Genomic DNA, 26,371 nt, shown 5'->3' on the forward strand with positions numbered 1-26,371 from the left:
TAATGAAATTTTAAGTATTTTAATTACAATTGATAATGACTTTAATGGCTTTCGTGGCTTTATCATCGACAGTTTCAAAAGCCTTAACAGTTTCAGTCATGTCAAAACGGTGCGTCACAAAGTCTTTAAGATCTATCTTACCACTCTCTACCATGTATAATGCTGTAGGATAGCTAAAACAAAATAGAAAATTTCAACACCGAAAACGATAAAAGAAAACCAAGCCCTGATTTGGAATGTTTATGTGTGTTTAAAAAAAGGAGAACAATTTCCAATCAATTCCCCTGTAAATTCAGTTCTATTTCAGATTTAAGAGCAAAAAGCATTGATATAAATGATTTTGTGATAGGTGAACGATGGACATTCAAACAACCAGGTAACATCATTCAAGGTGTAATACCACTAAATCATAGTACTAACATAAACGGTACCAATTTTTCTGCACCAGATGCACATTTCGACAATCAATGTCTCTTCAGTGATGCTCAAGGTCAAAATATTTGAAAATCCAAAGCATATTAAAAAGATGAAGAGCTATAAGCCAAAAAGGACAAAAAAGTATAGCCAAAGCCGGGCAGGGAATCAGAGCTTTGCATGAGGGAGATACATTCCTTAATTTTAAATAATTTCAAACATTTTGTAACAGGAAATTTCAATAACACTATAACGTCACATCCGGTTTCATACGAAAAAGGGTCGACTATAAATATTCCCTTGAATTTGAAAGAAGTGGAAAATTGACCCTGAATTTCATTGCAGAACAAAAATTCTGAGTCATAAACATATTACTTGGGCGTTTCAAGTACCATTCTCTTTTAATTTGGTGTTAACTTGAGATGACATGGTTACTTAAGCTCGTTAACAGGAGAAAAAGGGCGAACATTTGATTGGTTTACTTCCAGTGGTGGTTATTATCTTATATGCATTGAAATGTTATGTGAAATTTTCACTGTAGTACTGGACAGGATAAAACTTTACTCATGCCTAGTATTTTCTATTTGAAACAAAGATAAATTCTGCATAATGTTTTGAAAAATGACAATTTAACAAAGACTAACTAGGGGGAAAACAATGGTGGTATTACTCCTCAAAATCTGTTGTACAAACACTAAAACTAGCTATAACCCTTTAGATCCGGACACAACAAATTCAAAAGTTAATGAATATTATATTTTTAAATACTGTGATCATACTAATACTTTGTTATAACCTATAAAACGGTTAAAGTTAATTTATTAGACAGTGTCCAAATAAGTAGAATTATAAAGGGAGTGAATGCATTGCATTTAAATCTTACAAAGGAACTTTAATACAGGGAACCAGAAAAAAAGCTTAAAACAGGTAAACATAATAATGAATATGTATGCTCCTAACTACTTATATCCTTTTTCAACCTAATCGGTAAAATGTACATACTTGTAACCTTGGCAACGAAACATCGATTGCCAACTTTAGGCTTTCATTTGGAATATCTTAAGTGTGTTTTTACAAAGTAAATTGCACGATAGCCTTATACATGGCTTTACTTCTTTCAAACAATTTGATCAGTGTGTTGAAGTATTGAAGAGAAAGTCAATTCAAACTGAAAAGAGACATCTGATTATTTCAATATTGGGAAAAGAAAAGGAAATATTACACACTGTAAATTGAAAAATGAAGCCACAAATTGAGATTACCACTTGCAACTTCGTCATATATCAGACTGATCAAACTGTCCATATTTGAATTACCCTTGTGAAGATCACAGTCCTTATTTTATACCCAGCTAGATAAGATATTAAACCTACGCACTTCAAAATGTTTTGAAGAAATTGGTATCAATTTTGATATGCAAAACATACATTACGACATTGACATTTTTGATTATAGACAAAATGTAAAATTAGTACGTCACATGTGTCGTGAAAAACTTCATCAATGATGCTAGATATCAAAAGATTGAAAAAGTATAAAACATATAAACGTGAACACTAATATGTTATTATACCTATACCATTGTTTGATTTCATTTTAAGATTCTATTGAAGTACTATAATTTGAGATATTGGGGTGTAGAAATATGGTCGCCTGGAATTCTCCCGCCCTTTATAAAAACCCTTGCTTAACATGATTGTCCGTTTGGCTGTGCAGGATGTAAAAAAACATAGTTGTGTCCGGTCAGAGCCCTTGGAATTATCTCAGAGAGTTTGTAGATGCATATTGCAAGGTAAGATTTCTGCTCTTATCCAATATGCTCTCAATTTTCAGTGGAATGTCATTCATCTCTGTCGACCCACTTTGAAGAACCTATTTGTTGTATTTATTTTTTTTTTCGTCCAGAATGTGCATGAAATATTTGCCACTGTAAGTTAAGCAACAGATTCATAAACACTTTATTTCCTTCCGTAGTTCGATATATATTTTTTCAGGTAGTGTTGTGGTTGTCAGTTGAAGTTAATGGCCATTGATTAAGTTGACAATGTGATGGATTGGTGTTGCACATCCAATGGCAAATGTTACATGCATATTAGGACGAGACCATGTTAATAATATACGATTATGAACCCTCCTTTTTGCTAGACCAACACGCATAGGCGGAATTTTAGCGTGCCTGTTTACAAAGTAACGTAACAGTCCGCAGGGAGACTTTCCATCCTACCAGAACACATTATTTTGACTCTGAGTCAATCAGTCTTTGATCTTACTTCTTATTGTCGCGTATTTCATTTAAAAGTAGTATATACCATATATTCGAGTTTCAGCCGGCCGAGGATCGAACCCACGACCTCCCGCACTCGAGGCGAGCGCGTTAACCATTAGACCACTGATACCGTTTAATAAACCAACAATAATTTACACTGTTTGATTTCCCGTTTGAATTTTTAAAATTTTTCATGTCGGAGCCATTTCAATAAAATTGTAATTTCATTTCATCATATCCATATCCTTTTAATGTGTTAAAATAGTCAAGTTTATAAAAACAAGACTTACCAGTTAACATATCTGAATAGTCCTTTTATATCAACTTGCTTTGTTGCTGCTATATTATAAGGAATAGATGTGTTACCCTGACAACGACCAACCATCACCACACTCCCTCCTGGGTATGTTGCCTGTAATCATATGGAAACATTAATTCAAAATATTTGCATTAAAATTAGTTAGTGTAGCCTTCTTAGTATCCCTTCCACACGGTAGGAAACCAAATACACTGAATCAGGCTGTTGTCCCAGACGTTTTGCAATAGAAGACGTTCTTCTGCTTGTTTCTGTGACATTGAATATATTTATGAGACGCCATTTTTAAATTTTTAACAGGAATTCATTATTTCTGCTTTATATCTTCTATTTGTTAATTTTTTAATATCAGTGAACATCTTTTAACGAGTAACTTCATACAGGACATATTTTTTAAATCTAAACTCTTCGCCCATTGTATATCCTATTTGCTTAATACAGGTGGTATTTATATATCGTAAATTTTGAGTTTTGGACAATAATTTTTTAATCTTATTCCCACATTTAGGCTAAGCCGTAAAATTCAAAGCTGACATTTACGAAGCAACGATTTTAGTTCAGATTATTTCGTCTAAATCCGGAAGTCTTCTTTTAAAAGATCTATTGTTACAATATTGCCTCAATTGTTTACAAACACTTACATGAATACCCATTGAAAAACTGAAATCTGTTCCACTACATTCTATCGTAGCATCAAGCTGAAAGCCGACCTTGTCGATAACAAACTCAGCAAATTCCTTGGGATCAATCGTGTTTACTTTTATCGCATGGTCGGCTCCCTTTAATCGTGCAAAATCAAGTCTTTCTTCATCGATATCTGTATTAGAACAAATGTGTATGGAGGTATACGTCAATGAACCAAGCAACGATACAAATGACAAAAAGACATTACACTACAATTGACAGGTGTCTATACACTATGTCGATATCTGCATCTCAATCGTCCAAAGTCGAAACTGGTTTTGTGTTAGGCTTATTGTTATTGCAAACATTAGGCAGCAGAAAAGTTTAATAAATCATTTTGTTTTTGGGATCCCCTCTCCCCAGTAGTAGCAATATAAACTTATCATGTGCAACATTTTGCTTCATACTTGATCGAGAGAATAAAAAAGAAATGTATGCTTGCATACTCTATCATGTTTATGTAGAGATTTAACTGTATGTTATTTGTTACAGGTAAGTATGTACACATTTGAATCGATTAGATTTATACTTCTTGTTCAAGGTTTCCAAAAGAAAGGAAGAACATAGTGTGTGATCATACCTGTTATCACAACACATGAAGCACCCATATGTTTTGCAGCCAATAGTGTTAGAACGCCAACAGGACCTGGAAGTGTAACAGCATACATACCATTACATTTACTAAAATAGATTTTGTACATATAATGTAGAGAGAGCTTTTATTGGCTGTGCCTGTTGCTCAATCTTTTTCGTATTCTAATGATAAAATATGTTTAAAATCAAAATAGATCCGAATAAAGTGTTTCCCTCAATTTATGAATAAATATTTCAAAATAATTACTTTTTCCGCGAACATTTATTATTATACCACTTTCAGATGCATTGTAGGAATGAATTTTTTTTATTACTTTTCTGATTAGTTGAGTCGGATCATTTTACACTAATGTTCAAACTATTCAGGATATGTAACGGAAGTTTTAACGACACATTTGGACACGAGAGGAATATTATAGCTTAAGTTGATTCAGTGGATTGTATTATATTTGATGTCCAATGTGTAGCATGCATAATCAAGGCAATAAATAGATTAAAGGAAACAAATAGTACATAGGATGAAAATCATTATGTGTTAATATATATAAACTCATCATAGATACCAGGATTAAAAGTTTGAAAACCAGACGCGTTTCGTCTATAAAGTCCTCATCAGTGACATTCGAACCAAAACAGTTTTAAAAAAAGTCAAATAAAGTAAAAGTTTGAAGATCATTGAGGAACAAAAATTCCGAAAAGGCTTTGCCAAATACTGTTTAGGTAATCTTAATAATTTAAAGTTTTTGCATGATGTTCTGAAATAAAATAAAATAAAACCAAATACCTGCACCACATATAAGTACAGTTGAGCCAAGTGTAACATTTCCTCTCTGGCAAGCATACACAGCTACTGATAATGGTTCAAGTAAAGCTCCTTCTTCTAGAGATACATTGTCAGGCAGCCTAAGAATTATATACCGTATCCTATAAACATTTGGTTATTTAATACACATGTATAATATCAACTTATATTTCTCTATGATAACTTTCATCAAAAAAGCTGGAAAACAAAAGCCTTTGAAGTCAAACAAAAATAGATAAATAATAAACAAAATATTTAATAATCATCAAAGACCTATCATAAGGGTAGACAAATACCAACTTGTTCCTTTATTCATATGAGGCTAACTTCATACAGGAACTTCTTAGGAAGAAAGAAAAGAAGTTAGCAGTATCCTTTAACTTTACTTTCCGCTACATAGATGATGTTCTCTCACTAAATAAATAAAAAATTGGTGACTATGTTGAATGCATCTATCCCATCGAATTTGAGATAAAGGATACAACAGATACAGTTAAGTCTGCCTCATATCTTGACTTACATCTAGAAATTGACAATGAGGGTCGGTTGAAAACAAAACTTTATAACAAAAGAGATGATTTCAGCTTCCCAATTGTGAACTTTCCATTTTTATGTAGCAACATTCCAGCAGCGCCTGCATACGGAGTATATACCTCCCAGTTGATACGATACTCCAGGGCTTGTATTTCCTATCATGATTTCCTTGATAGAGTGTTGCTGCTCACAAGGAAGCTATTAAACCAAGAGTTCCAAGTGGTGAAGTTGAAATCATCCCTTCGTAAATTTTTCGAACGCCATCACGAGTTGGTTGACCGTTACGGAATATCCGTTTCACAGATGATAGCGTATATGTTCCTAATGTCATAACTACAATCCCGTCCCCTTTTCCCGAATGTGACCTACCGAATTAGACTTATTACCGGGTTTGTGTTAACATGAGCAACACGATAGTTGGCACATGTGGAGCATTATCTGCTTACCCTTCGGAGCATTATCTGCTTACCCTTCGGAGCACCTGAGATCACCCCCAGTTTTTGGTGGGATTAAAGTTGCTCAGTCATTAGTTTTATATGTTGTGTTTTAATTGTACTATTGTTTGTCTGTTTGTCTTTTTCTTTTTTAGCCATGGCGTTGTCAGTTTATTTTCGACTTATGAGTTTGGATGTCCCTTTGGTATCTTTCGCCCCCCTTCTACAACATTGAAGAACATCTAAGCTAGAACGAACAGGATAGCCAAAATCGTCACCTTACCTGAGCGAGTATATTCCTTAGTTTTATTACAATTATAATTTTAGTACACTGAAAATTGTATATGAAAATGAATCCTTGGTACTATATAAAACGAATTTCATGGATTTCATGTTTTATTAAAAAACAGTAGCAAATTTGACCTATTTGTTTCTACTAAATAATGCTCAAGTCACCATCAAAGTCAAATGAAAGTACAAAAGAGGTTTGTGGAGCAATTATACTAAATGAATACACAAAAGAATTTACAACAAGATACGTCTCAGATGGATAATTTAAATATTGAAGTTAATTTACATTTCTTTGCTAATTGAAAGTTTTTCAAGTATAAACATTCAGGTCCGTGACTTTATTATTTTGAAATTGTTAATGTTACAGTTTGAATAAATGCGTGTAATTTTTGTTCTCAGTTTTGGCACATATATAAAACATGTTCGATTGCACTATTTTCGATAGCGTTATTAACCTGGTATTAGTTTTTATTTTTAGCGCCAATCAACATGTGAGGGATTCAAATCATGAGAATTATATACTATTAGATGATTGATAGTAATGAAGAACCTACTCACGTCATAATTATAAGGCTAATAATAATTATAGAATAATGATGTGTTATTTAACATTGGATATGCGAACAAAGGTAGCCAAGGTTGAAGACATTATAATGATAGTGCATGTATTATTTTAATACAGCATTGTCAATTTCACAGACATATTAGAATGTAATACATATATAACAATAACTAATGTCCGTTTCTTCTAACAAAAAGTAGAAAAAACAAAGAATATGCGTGTTAAGGAGAATGTATGATAAAGCAACTTTTTTAGCTCCTTGAATAAAAAAGTGTTAAAGATGTAACAAACATCCTTCGGATGTTAATAAGACATACCAGGTACAACAAAATTATCAATATTTATATTTTTGAATTGTGTTTTACATATTTGCATTAGGGCTTCAAGCTTCTTGGATTTAGTACAAAACTGCAAAAAACCAACCAAATACGTCATATTTTGAAATCTTGTTATTCATATTTAGACATATGCTAAGGCTGTATCCAAATAAAGGCAACTGTTATATACCGCTGTTCAATAGTCATAATTCGATTGAGCAAAAACAAATCTGGGTAACAGACTAAAACCAAGGGAAACACATCAACTATAAGAGGAAAACAACGGAACAATAGAAAGACTGAACTACAACAAAAGAAAACGCCAACAAACATAGAAATGGACTTTAGATAACAACTGCCATATTCCTGACTTGGTACAGGACATTTTAAGAAACAATGGTGGGTTGAACTTGGTTTTATGGCTATCCAAACCTCCCGCTTATATGGCAATGGTAAAAATACCGCTAAAATGATAACACTATGTGACAGGAATACAGTACAAACAAACTCAAGAACACTCAGCACAGAGAAATACATAAATAAATAATATAATAGTACATTACAACAGGTAAACCCCAGAATAACAACGGACACCTCCCATGAATTTACGACAGTACACCAGGACACCACAAACAAAATATAAACTACGCGTCACATGAATGGATCAACGTCACAAAAAGTGACGTATTTTTTGTGACATTTATATTATCACAGGTAAATTTCTAAAAATAAATTTTTTTTTTTTTGTTTTATTCATAGACATGTACAAGAATAATAAATTGGGATTGAGTTTGTAGTGGTGTTATTTTATGTATTTTCTAACCATGACAAAAATATTACAATGGAATTGTGATTGCAATGGTGTTATTATTTGTATTTTCTAACCATGTCGGTTTTTCTTCTAAATCAAAACTGTGTATAAACAAAAACGTCCTGTGCATATCGTTGCTTTAAACTTAAAATCATATAAATGAAGTAGCAGATTTTTTACATACATATAGAAAATAAAAAAAAATAACTGTAATATAAGGCAAAATCATGCAAAACAAAACAGTAAACACACATGAAAACACACAACATAAAAAAACCATGTCAACGAACCACGAGTAACTCGACTATACTGACAAATAAGACATATGTGAAATGTACCGAAATGTACCGAAAATACAGAATTCAAACCACAAACGAAATAAACAGACAACAACTCAGCACAAAATAACCAACCGGACCCACACGTATAAGAAAGTAACAACAAAATGCCCGAAAGCGGGATGGGATACAAAATACCGAACCACGTTGTCTCTGACAGCGAACATAAGACATACTAGTAACAAAATATCCAACCGGACTTACAAAAGAAATATCATAACTAAATACATGAATGTTGGATATGTAAATACCGAGACACGTCGTATAGCAATGCGAATTCACACTCGGCAAAACAGTCATATTCGGGGATAGGTCACGTTCGGTACTAAGCAGACCAGACGACGTAGATGGTAAACCACAATCTAAGACGTGGTAAAAATGTCGTTAGTTAATTTAGACACAGACACATCGTATAGATCAACCAATTCGTGATAGTGTCCATAAAATTTACGAAGTGTCATTTTTAATCTTTCCTCTCATAACTCTGTTGGAGCAGTTTCTGCGTACGGAGCACACTCCTGTATATGAAGTCCGTATAGTATGAACATGCACGAGCATAACGTATCAATTGAGATATGTAAACACCATACGACGGGGCAGATGGTATGTTACTGCTGAGAAAATGGAAATTGATAATTGGGAAGTTGAAATCATCCAGTTTGTCATAGGTTTTAGCCAAAAGTCGTCCATCCGTGTCAATATTTAGGGAAAGATCAAGGTATGAAGCAGTCCTTCTAGTATCAGTAGTATCCTTAATTTCAAGTTCACTGGGATATATGAGATGTAAGTACTGACTGCAATATGGGTTATTCAGTGATAGGACATAATCAATATATCTGAAAGTAAAATTAAAGAATTTCGCAAGGTGCTTTTTCTTTTGTCATTTAGAAGGTTCTTAATGAATTTTGCTTCATACGAGTACAAAAACAAATCGGCCCGTAAGGGTGCAAAATTAGTATCCATTGGAATACCGACTGTCTGTTGAAATATCAATCTTCCAAACTCAACAAATATATTGTCGATAAAAAAGTCAAGCATTTTGATAATATCATCTTCAGTGTATTTTCTGAAAGAATCAGCGTGGTTCTTCACAAAATAAGAATTATTATAACCCAAAACAAGAAATTTATATCTACGATTCCCAAATTTATAGAAAAAGCTCTGTTTAATGAGACGGTGAAGTCGATCTTTCAATTGAGCATGGGGAATAGTAGTGTAAAGCGTAAAAACATTAATGGTCTTAATGTTGCTGCAAAATTGCAGAGATTGTTATCTAAGATTTAGCAGTAGATCTTTAGAATTTTTAAGAATACATATTTTGCTATGTACAAGATTTATTTTACAAAAAAGTTAATGGATGGAAATATCTTTTTGTTTAAGGCCTTGACGCATTTGAATATGTCCAAAATATGTGTCACAAATGCCATTTTTGGTATCATAGAGACATCACAAACAAAAAATGTTCTTTGCTTGGGGGTAATTTTATTTCTCGTAAGAGATTACGATACATACGTGATTGGTGAAGCCTGTTATTAGAATTTTTATCAGTACCCATTTAACAAAATACATCAATTCCGTCTTCGTTTTACTTTAAATTTTTGGTGGAGTTCGTGTTGTTGTTGTACCCCTATTTGTGACATTTTGTTAGCGCATCGTTGTCAATATAATGGAATTTGATGCGACTGTCGTACAGGTGAGAGGTTTAGCGCTATAAAACCAGGTTCAATCCACCATTTTCTACATAAGAAAATGCCTGTACCAAGTTAGGAATATGACAGTTGTTGTCCATTCGTTTGATGTGTTTGTGCTTTTGATTTTGCCATTTAATTAGGGACTTTCCATTTTGAACTTTTCTTGAAGTTCAGTATTTTTGTGATTTAACTTTTTTTTTTTTTCATAAACAAATTGTATAGTATATACTTAATTAATATTATCATGAAGACGATTTTTATTCTCTTATTTAAAACATACATACTTAAAGCAAAAGTCAGCTGCATGCTTATAGAACCGGCATATATTTCCATCATCCGGGGGAGTGGCACAAAAGAAAATGTCTTTACACAAGTTATACTTTCCAGACTTACACAACCTACAGGTACGACAAGGTACTCCAGGCTCAATAGCAGCTCTGTCGCCTGTAGAAAAAAAACTTATATAAACTTGCAGCTGATTTATCAAGATAAAATGTAATGTGCTATACTGCCCCGCGATTAATAGAAATGCAATATCGAGTTTCATGAAAAATTTAAAAAAAAACACACGTTATATAGTTCATGCGTCCGAAGCGCTTTTGTGGATTTACCTTCATCAGGATCGCTCAAAGCCGAATATTTGAAAGCCAATGATGTATAAGAACCGAAACAGCTTAAGAGCTATATGAACAAAAAAGGCCCTAAAAAGTAGCCAAATCAATCAACGGTCAACATCACGTCCTATGAATTTTCAGAAAATGAATAAAAACTAGAAATGGAATAACTATGAATTTATTATTCATCATTTATTACTAGCAAGTGACTTTTTTGCACAAATAAGTATTGTTATGAATTAAATTAAAGCACTTGTAAGTCCTTGTGCATGTATGAGCGTAGTCGGGGAAGAGTATTTACTCGAGTATTTTAATATAAAGACAAATAAAGTAATTCATACATCAAATGTTACTTGTATAACACGCATTTATTTCTAATTGCATTGTAGGGGTATGCATATTTGTACACTAAAGAAATGTTACATTACCCTGAAAATATAACTTTCCATGTATGAACAAAGATCTTCTAATAGTTACAATAACAGTTTCTTGTTGATTTTGCATAAATAAAGGTTTTCGTCCAACAGTATTGATAAAATGATACTAGTAACTTTTTTTAAATGTCCGTTGTTCGATTTTTTGTCTATGTGTTTGATTGTGTGTGTGTGTGTGTGTGTGTGTGCGTGTGTGTGTCTTATTTGAAAGTCATTAACATTCCAAAAAAGCAGTTACCGTTCAGGAAAAAAATCCTAACTGTGAATACTCATTTACATACATGTATAGATTGTGTGAGGGTGAAGTGAGAAAGTTGACGATTGTTAGACATCTCATCAATTCTAATAAATATGATATAGTTGACGAATTAATTTGGAGGCTTGATATGAATTATTCATCACGGTTTGTGGAACTATAGCGACAGGTTTATTTTTTTATATTTCGACACAGACATTATTGAGACGGTATTGTTATATTGTCTATATCTGGCAGTACATTTATAGGATTATTGTCAGATCTTTCTTTAATGTCTTTGTTTACAGTCAACTCACACCGGTAATACTTAATAAAAATGGTATTAATTAGACGTAACTTGATCCGGGAGATTTACTTTATAAGAGACACAGTTAATGAATTCCCTTTGGCTTTGTGCTTTTATGGTACTTTGCTGGTTTAAGGTCATCACAGGGTATAAATGATTATCATTACTTTCAAATCTTACAAGATCGTTCAGTAAAAAAGGAATTAGCCTTTGGGAATTTGATAATCACGTTTTGTAATTAATATGATATTGGATCTCGTCAGACGGGTATTAATTTACCGATTTGAACGGAAATGTGAAAGGGCAGATATTCAAGGAAGTATAATCGATATCTTTTAATCGTGATGTTTTGTTTCATATAAATTATCACTTTATATCAACAACTGTAGCTGTTAATGAAATTCTAACGTGGTCTAAACTGTTTGGCTTACATATACACGACAAACACATGACGTAAGGAAAAGGTCTGTGTAGAGTAAATGACGGAAAACTTGTTCATGTTTCCAAATATAAGAACGTTTTAAGGCATTCATCCTTAAATAACAAGATTAAGAATGCCTCACAGGAATAGTGTGAAACATTAAAGAAATTTTGCCGAATTTAATCTAAAAGACAGTAAAAATAGACAAAAATGGAATAAAAACAAAGATCACTGGTCAACATATGGAATTTTTTTTGTGTCCTGACCGCCTATATTTCTGGATCACCACTCGGGACTGGCGATCTATGGAACAAACTATTTCCTAATTTTCGTCTTGTCTAATGTTATTTTTTTATTTTGAGAAGTGTCTGATACTGCTGGCAGTTCCTTAAATCTTAACTCTCAGGACTATCCAATTCGTCCTCAGTTGAAGAACATATACTTTATATGCTTATAGTTAGAAATTGCACAATGTCATGCTTTTCTCTTTACTATTTATTGCGTCTTTACACTAAATCCGTTGGATGTGTACTGATTGATACTTAGTCTGGGAGAACATGATTTATTTTTAAGTTGCAACAGGCTCTGATCTAGCTTTCAGTGACTCGAGTGCTCTTAGAACGGTACTTTGTGTGTTAAGTTTTTATGTTAGTTGTATTTTTTGCTTCGTACCACTATGTTGAGTTAAGCCATTTCCAACTGACGTAAAGAATTTGTTCTTATGTTTCGCCGTTTCACCACTATCCCACGTAAGGGGAGTGTTGAGAGCTCACAAACATGGCGCGACATTCTTTATGTGCCTTTCCAAAGTCAGGAGCCTGCAATTTAGTGGTGGTCATTGGTTGCTGTTTTTCGTTAATTGATTTTTACCGTTAATCAGGTTGTTGGTTTTCTCGTTTAAATTGTTTTACATTTTGTCATGTGAGAACCTTTTCATAACTGACTATACGGCATAGGTTTTGCTAATGTTTGAAGGCCGTACAGTGATATACAGACAGATGCTTACATCATTTGGACTACTCTAGTGCATAGTTGTCTGATTTGCAATCATACTCTATCTCCTTATTTTTATATAGTTAACTCTTATAGTGTAGTCAAAAATATTCAAAAACATACATATTGTCTGTAACTAAGATGAGTTATGTCAACCAAAAAAAAAAAAAACATGTTTCCAAATTTACGAAGGACTTGTACATGTTCAGGTATGTATGACAAAACGAACAAACATATGGATGATGGATGGACATAAATCATTAAATACTGTTTTAATTGTTACTTGAAATGTAGGGAAGGTTGGTTGCTAATTCAGTGGTATACATCATCCGTATCGCATAACTGGGTAACTCTTCTACTAAAAGGTTTTAATGACTTTGTTGTTGTTTTAATATCTACTTAATGTAAAATGACAATCCCCTCCATACAAATAAGGTCTTCCACTATCCATCTTATTTGAACGCTTGACAGTGTTATGATTTGAGTACCTGTTACTGTAACCAGTTGGTTTTTATTGCTGAGATTACAGATACCATTCTACATACATTAATTTTATCCAGATGCCAATCTATTAAAATCGGTTATACCTTCTTACTTCATTAAATTAATTTTTAAAAGCTTGTGTATATATTCTTACCCACTTTTAAATGTTTGACACCAGGTCCAATCTGCACTACTGTACCACTGGCTTCATGTCCCATAACCATCGGCTTTTCCAAATTGAATATACCACATTTTCCATATTTCCAATATTTAATGTCAGACCCACATATTCCAACAGAGCCAATCTGTAGCAACACCTCTGAAATTATTGTTTATTGTTAAAAAGTAAAATAACAAAAATACCGAACTCCAAAGAGAATTCAAAACGGGAAGTCCCTTATAAAATGGCAAAATCAAAAGCTCAAACACACCAAACGAGCGGAAAACAACTGTCATATTCCTGACTTGGTACAGGCATTTTCTTATGTAGAAAATGTTGGATTAAACTTGGGTTAATAGTTAGCTAAACCTCTCACTCGTATGACAGTCACATAAAATTCCATTATATTGACAACAATGTGTGAACAAAACAGACATAATAGGTAAAAATGTCAAAAAGGGGTACAGCAGTCAACATTGTGTTATAATCTTAATCACTATAAAAACAAACAAATATGTCAACAAAGAAAAACAAAATGGCATATAGACAAAGCACATAAGTAAAAATGAAAGACATGAATACAAAAATTGACCATAGTACAATAACACAATGGCGGGAAGTATAAGTACCGATTCACGCCAAAAGGATACTACCGAAAATGAACTAAACAGTAAAGGTTAATAATTTACAAAGACAAATAAAAGAACACTATAACACGTAATTAAGATGATAAACAACGTCAGTACCAAGAATCTATACTTCAAGACCATCATGTATTATTTGTGAAGTTAATACGGAATATTTATCAACAAGGTCTTGGTATCTTCCGATGAACTTTTTTAAAAAAAGAACGAAACGTTCTTTAACATAACCATGGTTCATCAACTTTCTGCTGAGACACTGGTGACGTTTTATAAAGTCTGAGTAGCAGCTGCAAGCTCTTGAATAACGAATGAGTTGGGAAATGTATATCCCATATGCAGGTAAAGTTGGTATATTGCTACTAAAGTGGGGGAAATTGATAATTTCAAAATTAAAATCGTCTCGTTTGTCATAGATTCTGGTACTGAGATGACCGCTTATGTCAAATTCGAGGTATAAGTCTAAAAATGAGGCGGAGAAAGCCGTGTCTGTTGTTTCTTCAATTTTTAGTTCTGGAGGATATATTAATGGAACCCAATCAGAAATGTTTGGATTGTTAATGGAAAGAACATCATCAATATATCTGAATGTGACATTAAATGATCAGGCTTCTTTGATCTTCTTGTTTTTGACAGGTGTCTGAAGGAACTCCGACTCATATGAAAATAAGAAGAGGTCGGCAAGGATAGGTAAATAAGCGACAGAAAAAGAAAAGAAATATTAAAGATCGGGACATTTCAAAGTTATTGTGGGTAAATCGAAGTACTTGTAGGTAAATCAAATGACTTCTGGGAAAATCAAAGGACATGTAAGTAAATCAAAGAACTTGTGGGTAAATCTAGGGACGTGTGAATAAATCAAAGGACATGTAAGTAAATCAAAGGACTTGTGGGTAAATAAAAGGACTCAAAAGACTTGTGGGTAAATTAATGTGCTTGTGGATAAATCAAAGAACGTGTGGGTAAATCTAAGAACGTGTGGGTAAATCAAAGGACTTAATGCAAAAGTAACATATGCTTGATTTTCCTATTGCAAGAAAAGATAATGAAGAGTTAACATTAAAAAACCTTAGAAAATTCTTTCTGAATATAACCTTTCGTTTTGTCCTATCAAGGCTAAAGTCGATCCTAACCTTTACATAAAAAATAAGGAGATTTGATATGATTGAAAATGAGACAAATAACAATCAGAGACCTAGTAGGGAAGATACAAACAACTCCAAGACACTTAGAGCCTTCAAAATTGAGCAAAACCCATACTGTAAAGTACTTAATAGACCCATGAATTTTCTACGATTATCATCTGACTCTAGGGTTTAACCTTGATTGTCCTTCAAAAGTTTGGTACGATTTTTGGAAAACAATGCTTAAATTGGTTTGGACATTCCTCTAATTATTTGTGGTTGATAGGTGAAATAGATGTTCATTGGATTACAGACTATATTTCTAAAGATGACAGTTTCGTGAAGAACAGTACATTCTGTCAAATATGTTGTGTTTCCATGAGCATTTCTCGCTCCTATTTAGACGTAAGATGATAGCTTAAGTAAACGAAATAAATCGTGCACAAATTGGAAACAAAATTCATATTAAATATGGTAAGTATTAATCCTACTAAATTAACATTTCGGTAAAAAAGTATAACAAAAATACCGAACTCCAAGGGAAATTCACACAGGCACTTGTCTCTGAAAAAAAAATCATATATACCTTAATATAACACAAGGTACTTAACTCGCATATTTTAAAAATATAACCCGATCGCGAAATTCCGTTATATTTCGATTTCTCGGTTGTAAACCCCACTTAAACTTGTTACGCAGTAAATCTAAATTGATTAGTGTATAACACGCCTACCTTTGTTGTCGGAATCATTCGTAGCAGGCCTCCCCAAGTATGTCAACCGTAATTATTTCGTCTACCAACAGGCGATGGAAAATAGAAGACTCGCAGTAAATGAATTATAAAAAGTATTTCCAAATAACCTAACAGAAAAATCTAACAAGTGTTATTTGAGGTATGTATAATGAGTTACGAGTTTCTATTTTTAGACAATAATTTTCCCATTCCATCAATGTCATTCAGACTCTCTTTGGATTTTACATATAAAATGAGATAACTCTAAGAAACATTTATTTTTAGCAATAGACCTTCCCATAAAATTTGACCAATCGGAAACCGAGATATATAAAGAGAGGGTGAAGATACCTTTTACTGCGAGTCTTATATTTCAAATCGGCTGTTGTTAGACGAAATAATTACGGTTGACATACTCGGGGCGGCCTGCTACGAATGATTCCGACAACAAAGGTAGGCGTGTTATACACCATTGTGTAGATAAATCAATTTAGATTTACGGCATAACAAGTTTTAGTGGGGTTGCCACCTGAGAAATCGAAATATAACGGAATTTCGCGACCGGATGACATTTTCAAAAATGCGAGTTAAGTACCTTGTGTTATCTTAAGGTATATAGGATTTTTTTTCAGAGACAAGTGCCTGTGCAAATTCAACATGGGAAAGTCCATAAAACTGACAAAATCAAATGCTATCAATCAACGGAACAAGTGACCGATTTTTTTATAATCATTGACAAGTCTTGTGTTCAAGATAACCTAAAGACACCAAAATTATGCACTTTTTGATGATTTGAACTTGTTTAAATGTCAGTCATAAGAGAATTGCAGTTGTAATGGAATGATTCGTGATTTTACCCACAACTTTTTTGAAAGCTTGTTTATATGAATAAGCTTATGAATATAGATAAGTTGGACACAACAAACATACGAACCATTATATCCAGGTTTTGGAATCTCTCTGTCTTCCTAAAATAAAAAACATATTTATTGACGATAAGTTGATCGCGGCCTAGTGTTATGTATAGTTGGAACATGAACAAAACTTGTTGGATCTTCAAAGTTGTTAGACCAAGAGACCAAGGGAATATCCGACTTCTGGTATAAAGACAGTGGCATTCTAAAAACTCCTGTTGTAGATATAACCTTCGCGCATTGTTTTCCTTCTAACAGAGGTATAGACTGTTTTAGAAAAAAATGGTTTCAATCCTTTTTACATTTCAAGCATTGCAATCAAATTCGCAAATGATGGGATCTGTAAACAAACACTTTTTGAGCCATTTATAATTGATTCATTCAACGGAAAAGGAGAGGGGACAAAATTAGCAATGTATAGGGGGAAGTTCAAGTCTTTGGGACGTTCCCATTAAATATAACATTCATATAAATGTATCAACATTAGTATACAAAGTCTTTAAGTTTCAAGTATTTTCAGATAGTTATCTAAACCATCGTTAATACTTTTTTCACACAAATCCATGTTTCGCGTATTGAGCAGAAAACTTTCACTTGTGTATTTTAGCAGGGGAAGGCACCAGTAATGAAATTTCATAAAAAGAAGGCGATATATTGATTTTGTGCCCGTCTTTTTGCTTAACAAGCTTGTGATTTAATCAGTTATTTCTTTAAAACAATAATTGGCCGTGTGAAGCAGGTTTTTTTCCGAATAGGAACTACCCCCAATCATATCGGAGGGAGTACTATAAGCTTTGCGTGCGTAAAAGACCCCTTACGACAACTCTTGCTGATACGACATCTGCTTGAATGTCAAGAAAGACAAATACGCAGTCATTCGTTAATAGGTGTTGGGTGAGTTTCAGGCTCTTTTTTTTCGTAAAAATATCTGATCGATAAATAACTCTGCTTGACGTTTGAGGCGTGTTGCAAGAATTTAAAACGTAAAATTCCAAAACATTAATCTTGATACATCATACATATTACAGAGGTTCAACCAATTTTAAGATTAAATGACATTGTTTATACTGCATTTGTGCTATTTCGACTATAAATATAATAATAGAGACCTTTGTGAAGTAGAAAGGGATAATCAAACCACCAAACCTGTTATAAATTATGTTATATAAATCTTTTAATCCCGTTAAATAGGTCAACACTACCGTTATATAAATGAAATTATATATTACACAAGAAGATCGTATGTACTGTATTCAAAGGTAAATGTGTCAAGATTCGCTGTTTACATATTCTGACAACTATCGGGATATGATTATATAAACAAACCTTCAGCATTGAACAAATATGCCAAATGTCAGCCTATACATTGTGTGAAAGTTGGTAAAGTTCAATTATCTTTCATAAACATCTTCGGGTATAAGGCAGGGATTCTTTTTTTTACATGTAAATAAAGAATTGATTTTCCTTGAACATGTGCTTAGTTTATTACATATAATGTACACTTTTAGCTGAAAATGCAACCGCTTCAATTGAATCGGGCATAAAGTATGAACAAATAAAATTATGTACAACATACCAAACGTATATCTAATGGGCCATGTAATACGGCGGCTAAATTCCTTACAGCCATTTTCTCTGCTTATCTTTGTCCTAAATGTTGACAGTGTAATGAGGTACATGTACATATGTTCGATAAATCTTATTATTTGACACAATAGGATTAAAGTAGGTAACTAGCTTCATGCAGCGAATAATAATTTTATCGAAAACAATAATAATTTCATCGAAAACATCGTATGCATACTGATGGCGATTATTTCAAATGGTTAGATGTTGGAGATACCAACACAGCCAATAACAGTGCACCCGAGTGTCGTGTACCTACATATACAATAGTCTTCATCTCTTAAGACTTCATACCCAAAGTTTGGGAACCAAATGCATAAACCATTTAGAAGAAACAAAACAGCAGAGAAATTAAGGACTAAGGTAAACTGTGAAAGAAATTTTTTTTATCCGAGTTTTAAAAGTTTTAAATAAAGTTCGTAACACTTGTCTTTGACACTTTCGTGGACTTTTTCGTCAACCAGCAGTGATTAGAAGTGAAGAATTTTGTGATGCACAAACACCAATTATATGATTTTTTTAAACCGTTATAGATCGTGTCAGAAGTGCAGCAGTTTATCTATTTTTCTATTCTTTAATACTTCTAATTTTATGCATATTCTTTCCTTTAACAATACATAATAAGTCACAATAGGAATCGCCAAAATATCGCACAGTTAGTTCTCAATTTGAGACATGCATAATTCATCTTAATAATACTAAATGCGAAATGATGAGGAGATAAAAGTTTGGCCGAAATACATTATTTATTTATTTATTTGACTGTTCCTTTTGTGTCTTTTGCATCTTTCTTACAACCTTAAATAAATAAACAGAATAAAGGATGTACTACGTTTTGCATATTAAAGTGTTTTAGTTAGATCAAAATCTATTCATTAATTTAAATTTGTAAATGAAGATCAAAAATATATTTGGAAAAAAGCGCGTACAGACAGACACAAACTATACTGTATGACACAACAGTGGTAAGTCCGTGTTTGTAAATTGATTAAATATCATATGCTTCATTTGTGCATACATAATTTGGGTATGAAAATAAAGTTCTATTTTCATCCTAAATTCTAAGGGAAAAAGATAAATTTTCCAGTTACCCCTTGGAAACCCCTGAAAATGAGCTAGCACTTTTATAAAACAAATTCACACATTTATAATCATTTTTCCATCTAATTTATATATGTCATGTAGATTTCATTTTATAGCAACATCAAAACAGATCAAAATATTTTCTTGGATATTTCTTCCATAGAAACCGTTGCTATAGAAATGTGATCAACATACGTCTTTTAAATGCCAAATTCGTCTCATTCATGAAAATGTTCTCAGTAACAGCAACAAACTAACGAAACAAATGTACATTGTATAGAAGGCCTATAGAATAAATTTCAGCTAATCTAATGGAATGTTTTTCACTTGCTGTAGGTGGCAACACTATCAGAATAGTCCAAGTTTCGTTGTTTTATGATACTTATACAGCTTAACCATCATGTAGGCCAATTAAACTGTAAGAAATAAATGAAGTGTAAGCAAGTAACATTAATTCTATACCCGATTTAGTAATAAAAAAAACCTTCACAGTTTTGGATATAAACTTCTTTGTGATGAGACATTCAAACCAAGGCTTTATTGAAATATGTTTAACTGATAAAGTTATTCTTATTTTTTTTTTGAGAATTAAAAGCTAAAGCAAATGGATATCCGTTTTCTTTTTTGTCGGTACTTTTATGGCATTTCCCATTGTTTTTCCTGTAGCATTTATATTGAAGTTGATACCGTAAAGTGTTATCCACCTTACATTCCCTGAAATCAATCAGCAAACCCTGAACAACAGCAATAGTGGTCATTTTTTTTTTGGACGGAAAAAACGTTCCAGCGACCTTAAGTAGTTGCCAACCAAACCACCGCAGTAACTGCTTACAGAACAGCTGTACCCTTTATTAACAAGCCATTTGAAAAAAATAAAAAGTTTATTCTTATTAAGAAACATTTATTATTCCACTTTGAATTAAATCTGGGCATTCTCGGATATGAGGGATGGCAATCCTATGGAAAAAACAAATCAACCATCTTATTTACACAACCTTAGACGAAAATGAACGAATCCAATGTGTAGAACTACTAGACAAAAATCAGATGCCACTTTTTGTAATCTCTGTCAATTTGCCAACTATAGGGTGTCATGATTTAGCTTCATTAATTTTTGGTTGCTTAATGGCCAGTTACAAATATTTCATGCATGTTCAGGACGAATGATGATTTAGAAGAATTCAAAGAAAGTATAGACCAACTGTATGAAATTCACCAAAGGTATAGTCCCACACATGATATGTAAATCGGTGGTAACATTATGTAGATCTGAGCCAAAACAACCAAAAACAAAAGTTTTCGTTTGAAAGTTGTGTTATTGATTAAAAAAAAAAGTATTGAAGAACAAAATATTGTGTTTTTACCCCAAGCTTGACAAAAACCAAACGAAAATATCTCGAAAGGTATGTCATAATGTGATATATTTTTCTTTGCATATTCGAAAGGGAATATAACCATAGACTTTCAGTAAAACTTCAGGGAAAAAATGTAAGAACGTATGCCATTTATTTGCAGCAGAAATATTACAAATTGCAGTATAAAGGCAGTTTCATGTGTTAATTCTATAAGGATCACCATTCCTTCACCTTTCATCTGATACCTTAATTACTAAAATATATTCTACATAGTTTTTAATTTACACCTATGCTTAGGAACTATTTGGTTTTAGATATGTACTACTTTCCAGTATATTCGTTTTTGACCGGGCCCGAAGTCTATCCAAATTATTTTTGCAAATAATTCCGCTCAAGCTGGCGCTAGGGGCCGTCTTAAACTTGCAGTGAGATGAGAGTTTGTTTGCTCCGTGTTGAAGGCCTCACTGTGATTTTGAGATGAAGAACAGCAATAAAAGCGCTGTTCCTTTGCTTTTTGTGTGTTTTTTTTTTGCTGTGCATGTACTAATTTTTGTCATGGATACCCCATATCCTTTGTTTCTATAAAATTATACATTTTTATCAATAAGTTTTCTATCAATTACAAAAATCCAATATTCCATTAAAGTTAACATTTATAAAAATTTTGTAAACATGAATACCATTATATTTATCTCTGAAGTGAATACGTGTCGTGCGATCATGTGTCAATATTTATCATCTTTTGTCCGTCCACTACCCATTACCCGTAAGCGATCGGAACTTCTCAAAAACTAACTAGACAGACTTGTGACTTGGACTTGTGCAAGACATTTGGTTACTTCCGTACCGATCGGATTACAAACTCAACCAATATAGTTGCATTTCTTATTGACTGAAACATCTAAGATACAATATATGCTTAGGAACCACTGTATACCAAACACAACAGAACAGTATTTCATTGGCAACAGAACAGTATTTCATTGGCAACAGAACAGTATTTCATTGGCAACAGAACAGTATTTCATTGGAATTTGTTAAGTGTTATTTTGGCACGTACGGCCTACCAATATCGCCGACACCAGAGGGATAAGTTTTTCATCGGAGCCGAATGAAAAATTGCAGACGAATCTTCTTTCTTAAATCTGCTGAATCAGTTATTACCATCTAAAAAAGAAGGGTTTCTTTTGAGTTTACTTGTTAAGTTTTGTAACTGTATGTCTTTTGGCCGGCAGTAAATTTTTAGACAACAAATAAAGTTTTATAGTGAACATGATGGGAAATACACACACACTCACACACACATATATATATATATGATCTATACGAAATAAAATTACACACATATAGTATAAACATGCTTACTACTGCTCTTATAAGCAAATATCTCTTATTAGTTTTCTTTCAAATTGTAGTGACATCTTATCTCCTCGATAGATAATTTAAATTCAGCCTTGTACAAATAATCCGCCCATTTTTCAATTCAATCTGTAAAAAGTAGATCTTTGTTGAAAAAAAAATTAACATTTAGATTGCGGCGGTGTTCAATAAAATTGTATTTAATTCAAAATTACCGGTTAGCAAACTATGCTAAAATTAAAAGAAAAAATTAAAAGAAATAAATTCTGATAAAATGAAATGTCCAGTGTGCATGCATAAATAACAATGTCAGAAAGCTTTTATATATGAAAGTTACTTCTTTCGAATTATACACTTTTGCTTTTGTAAACTGTCAACAGCAAAATATCTCATACATTTTGAAATCTTTGAATGGTCTTCGCGTTGTCATTAAAGTACCAATAAATTAATTTTGAGGATCATCATGGCAAAAAAATGCTGTTTACACCAAGAGTACAGACAAACCTGCGCAACTGGGAAAGTTTTGAGGCGTGGCAGGACCTAGATATAAAGTTCAATATACTATGTATGTCAGATACTGCAGCACTTTGCTGGATTTTGATGTGCATTTCTTTCGTTGTCAACAGTGGTTATAAACTTTGTGTATCAAGTCAGGTATATGACAATTTATTCCAAGTTAATGCCATAATGCACTTAACATGTGTAGTCTTTACTTTATGTTGCCTATACACATGCATGTACATGTTCTACTGTTAATTTTTTTACTTCATATGATGTACATGCATAAACTTAGTTATACGGGTTTATCCAAAAAATAAATATTAATGTAGTTGTTTTTTAATCTAGAGGTTATTGGTCAGTTAAAATTATAAAAACGATAAAAGGTCACAGAAATTAAGAATATACATATATTTTCAAAAGGTACATATTGTCATTTAGTGTCACTTATAATGTTTTGGTATTGTTTTATGCAACACATTCAAAATTCATTAAACATCAAGCATACCAAAAGAATTCTAACGGAAAACTAAATCAGATCCAGACAAAAACTCCACTTTCAGAGGTAATTACTGGAGTAAATACTATCTACTGACGTTGGTATAAAGCAGAACAATTAAGGGTCCTTTTATAACCTCTTTGTAATTATGAACACAGTTAACGATGGATATAGCATCATTGTATATCGTATGACACATGTAGAATCACCATCTGTTTGTGGAAAGTAGGACAAGCAAAATAAGGATGTCTCCAAATATAAACATGGTGATAATAGTAATCAATGTGGCCGGTTCTACATATTATGAATGACCATTACCCGAATGAATGCACGAAATCACAATTACGAAATCAGAATTAAGGTTGAACACCACATTAAAGGAAAAATGAATAAGCAAAAATATATAAGCGTGCTGTGCTGATATAAAAAGTGATGATCAATCATACAGCAATTAAGAAAAAAACCAAAGCAACAACAAAAAGCAAACAAAGGACATCAAGTACCACACAGGATGTAATGCAAGACAATTTTCAATTCGATATCTCAAACACAAAATTAAAGTCTAGATAATAACAAAGATTGCCAAAGATCTAACACGAACATCAATAAGTAAGACGTGGTTCATGCGGTTGTTTAAGTAAGGTGATATGTATCTTCTGTGTGCACATACTCATAAGCTTGGTATTTTAAGCCCGTCTTAGATGGGACGTATTATGGTATTCTTTATCCATGAACACTTCCTAAAAATATATAATTTGCTTCAACAAATCCCACAAAAATTAAACGGAACATTAGGATTGATAGCAGATAGCTTATTTGATGTTAAAATTCTTTTATGGCGTCCAATCCAGAGATACCGTTTGATTTTGAAAATTTATGATCTGTTATTTCCCAGTTATGGGACTTTGACGGTCAGATTAATAAAAGGTAATATTCTACATATGATGCACGAGATGTAGTATGCTTGCATCAATTTGCCACAAACTCTTCGCTGTTGTTGGTATTGGTGAATCTAGACTCGCATTGCATTTTGAAAATTTTATGGTTTGTCGTTCCAGAGTTATAGGACTTTTACCAGTCATTTTTGACGCAATATTTATTAACATATGGATATCCTCATGTATTTTTTCCTACACAGCCATTTTATGCTAACTGCCTCCTAAATATTTCAAGATGTCGTGAATATCGTGTGAAAATAATAGCTTCGTACCGTGAAGCGAAGCAATAATTAGCAAACTTTATCGAGATATCAACACGACGAGCTTCTTTACTCTTGACACGTGCATCAACCTGCTGTCTTCGTTTCATTTTATCACATTTTAGTTATTATTAAAACAGCTGTTTCTCTAAAACTTCATAACTTCCCACATAAGTATATGTACCCTTTTTTAATTTTCATCTGAAAAACCTTAATGCCAGGACGTTACGTCAGTACTTTATCGGTGTTTAAATCTCGAAAATTGATTAAAAACAGACAAAGCAAGGCAGCAAACAAAAACTGAGGGAATCGCGTGAACTCCAAAATGTAACTTCGGTTCTCCATACAAATGGAACCACATCGATGGTCTTCTGGAAGTGTGATCGCCTCATGTGCAGCAGTCCATGGGTTAGGTCCACACCTAAGTCAAATCGATGACTTCATAAAGGAATTTGCTGATTCTCCGCTAAGAACGTATGAGTAAGATCAAAGACTGGTCGGCTTAAAGTCAGAATAATGTGTCTGTGTAGGGTCATATGTCTCTCTGTGGACTGTTACCTTGTGAACTAGCACGTTCAAAATTCGACTCAGCGTTTCGGCGTTTTCGCATCATGATAAACAGGTTTTCATCCTGAATATGCATTTAATATGCAACTGAACGTTAAACAGTCATCCATCATCATCATCAACCCAAATGGAAGTGGTTGCATAATTATACAGCTGCACAGGTAAAAAAACAAAACAAAATGTACAACTGTGTCAGCATCTCAAACGTACAAAACCAACAAGTCTTTATAAAACACAAAACAAATCATCAAAAGTTTCTTTTTATCTGATGGTTTTATAGAAATGAGCAAAATAATGATCATGATAACGAAGACAACGTAATTTTACATTAATATTACATAATTATCTGCATCTTTACATTAACATTGCATTTATGTAATTTACATTTTACATTGCGTATATATAATAATATCACCTCTAGTTTTGTTTTAAAGGGGTTCGTGTTGCTCTTGCTTTAGTCTTTAGTGTTGTTCTTTGCGCTTTTTATTTTTTGAATGTATGTGATGAATATTTCGGTAACAATCTTGTCTATCCTTCGTCAAATGAAATTTGTTTCAATTTCAAAATTTCACATTCGGTTATGTTTCAGGGTTAGAATATTTACATGACTGATGGTATATGAACTTGGTGATTTTCTACGGGTTAGATAAAGAGTCAATTACCAATACGCTATTGCATGATGCCTTATCACTTGATATAACGTACCATTTTCAATGGAGTAACACGACGGATGTCACATGTGGAGCAGGATCTGCTTACCCTTGAGGAGCACCTGAAATCACCCCCAGTATTTTGTGGGGTGCGTGTTTCTCAGACTTTAGTTTTCTATGTTGTGTTTTGTGTACCGTTTTTTGTCTGTTGGTCTTTTTCTTTTTTAGTCATGGCGTTGTCAGTTTATTTTCGACTTGTGAGTTTGAATGTCCCTTTGGTATCTTGCGCCTCTCTTTTATATTTACAGTAAATGTGTGCACTTTTAAATTAACATTTCTATTACATATAAGCACCTTTAAATTTATATGACCTTTTTTTATGTAAAAATTATAAAAATAAATAGTTGAATAAAGGAAATTAAA

General features: G+C 32.9%; 1 protein-coding gene across 1 annotated transcript; it reads right to left on the minus strand.

Annotated features, from left to right (window-relative positions):
* Positions 1-7: 7 nt before the first annotated feature.
* Positions 8-17,678, minus strand: LOC127702852 (sorbitol dehydrogenase-like). The gene is made up of 8 exons (XM_052207155.1): positions 17,660-17,678; positions 13,696-13,860; positions 10,339-10,498; positions 5,059-5,177; positions 4,261-4,326; positions 3,638-3,813; positions 2,971-3,092; positions 8-173 (listed from the first exon to the last, which is right to left on the minus strand). Exons 1-8 carry the CDS (start codon positions 17,676-17,678, stop codon positions 20-22), a joined length of 981 nt encoding a protein of 326 aa, XP_052063115.1. The 3' UTR covers positions 8-19.
* Positions 17,679-26,371: the final 8,693 nt, after the last annotated feature.

The sequence above is a fragment of the Mytilus californianus genome, unplaced genomic scaffold (genome assembly GCF_021869535.1).
Source record: "Mytilus californianus isolate M0D057914Y unplaced genomic scaffold, xbMytCali1.0.p SCAF_5, whole genome shotgun sequence".
Lineage (NCBI taxonomy): Eukaryota > Metazoa > Mollusca > Bivalvia > Mytilida > Mytilidae > Mytilus > Mytilus californianus.

What these genes read in the sequence shown, in the direction of transcription:
- LOC127702852 (XM_052207155.1), bottom strand. An exon ending in TGTCAAACATTTAAAAGTGG is followed by an intron (nt 10,499 to 13,695) that starts GTAAGAATATAT and finishes TTTTTTCTACAG; the next exon opens with GCGACAGAGCTGCTATTGAG. An exon ending in TTCATGTGTTGTGATAACAG is followed by an intron (nt 3,814 to 4,260) that starts GTATGATCACAC and finishes GTTCTAATACAG; the next exon opens with ATATCGATGAAGAAAGACTT.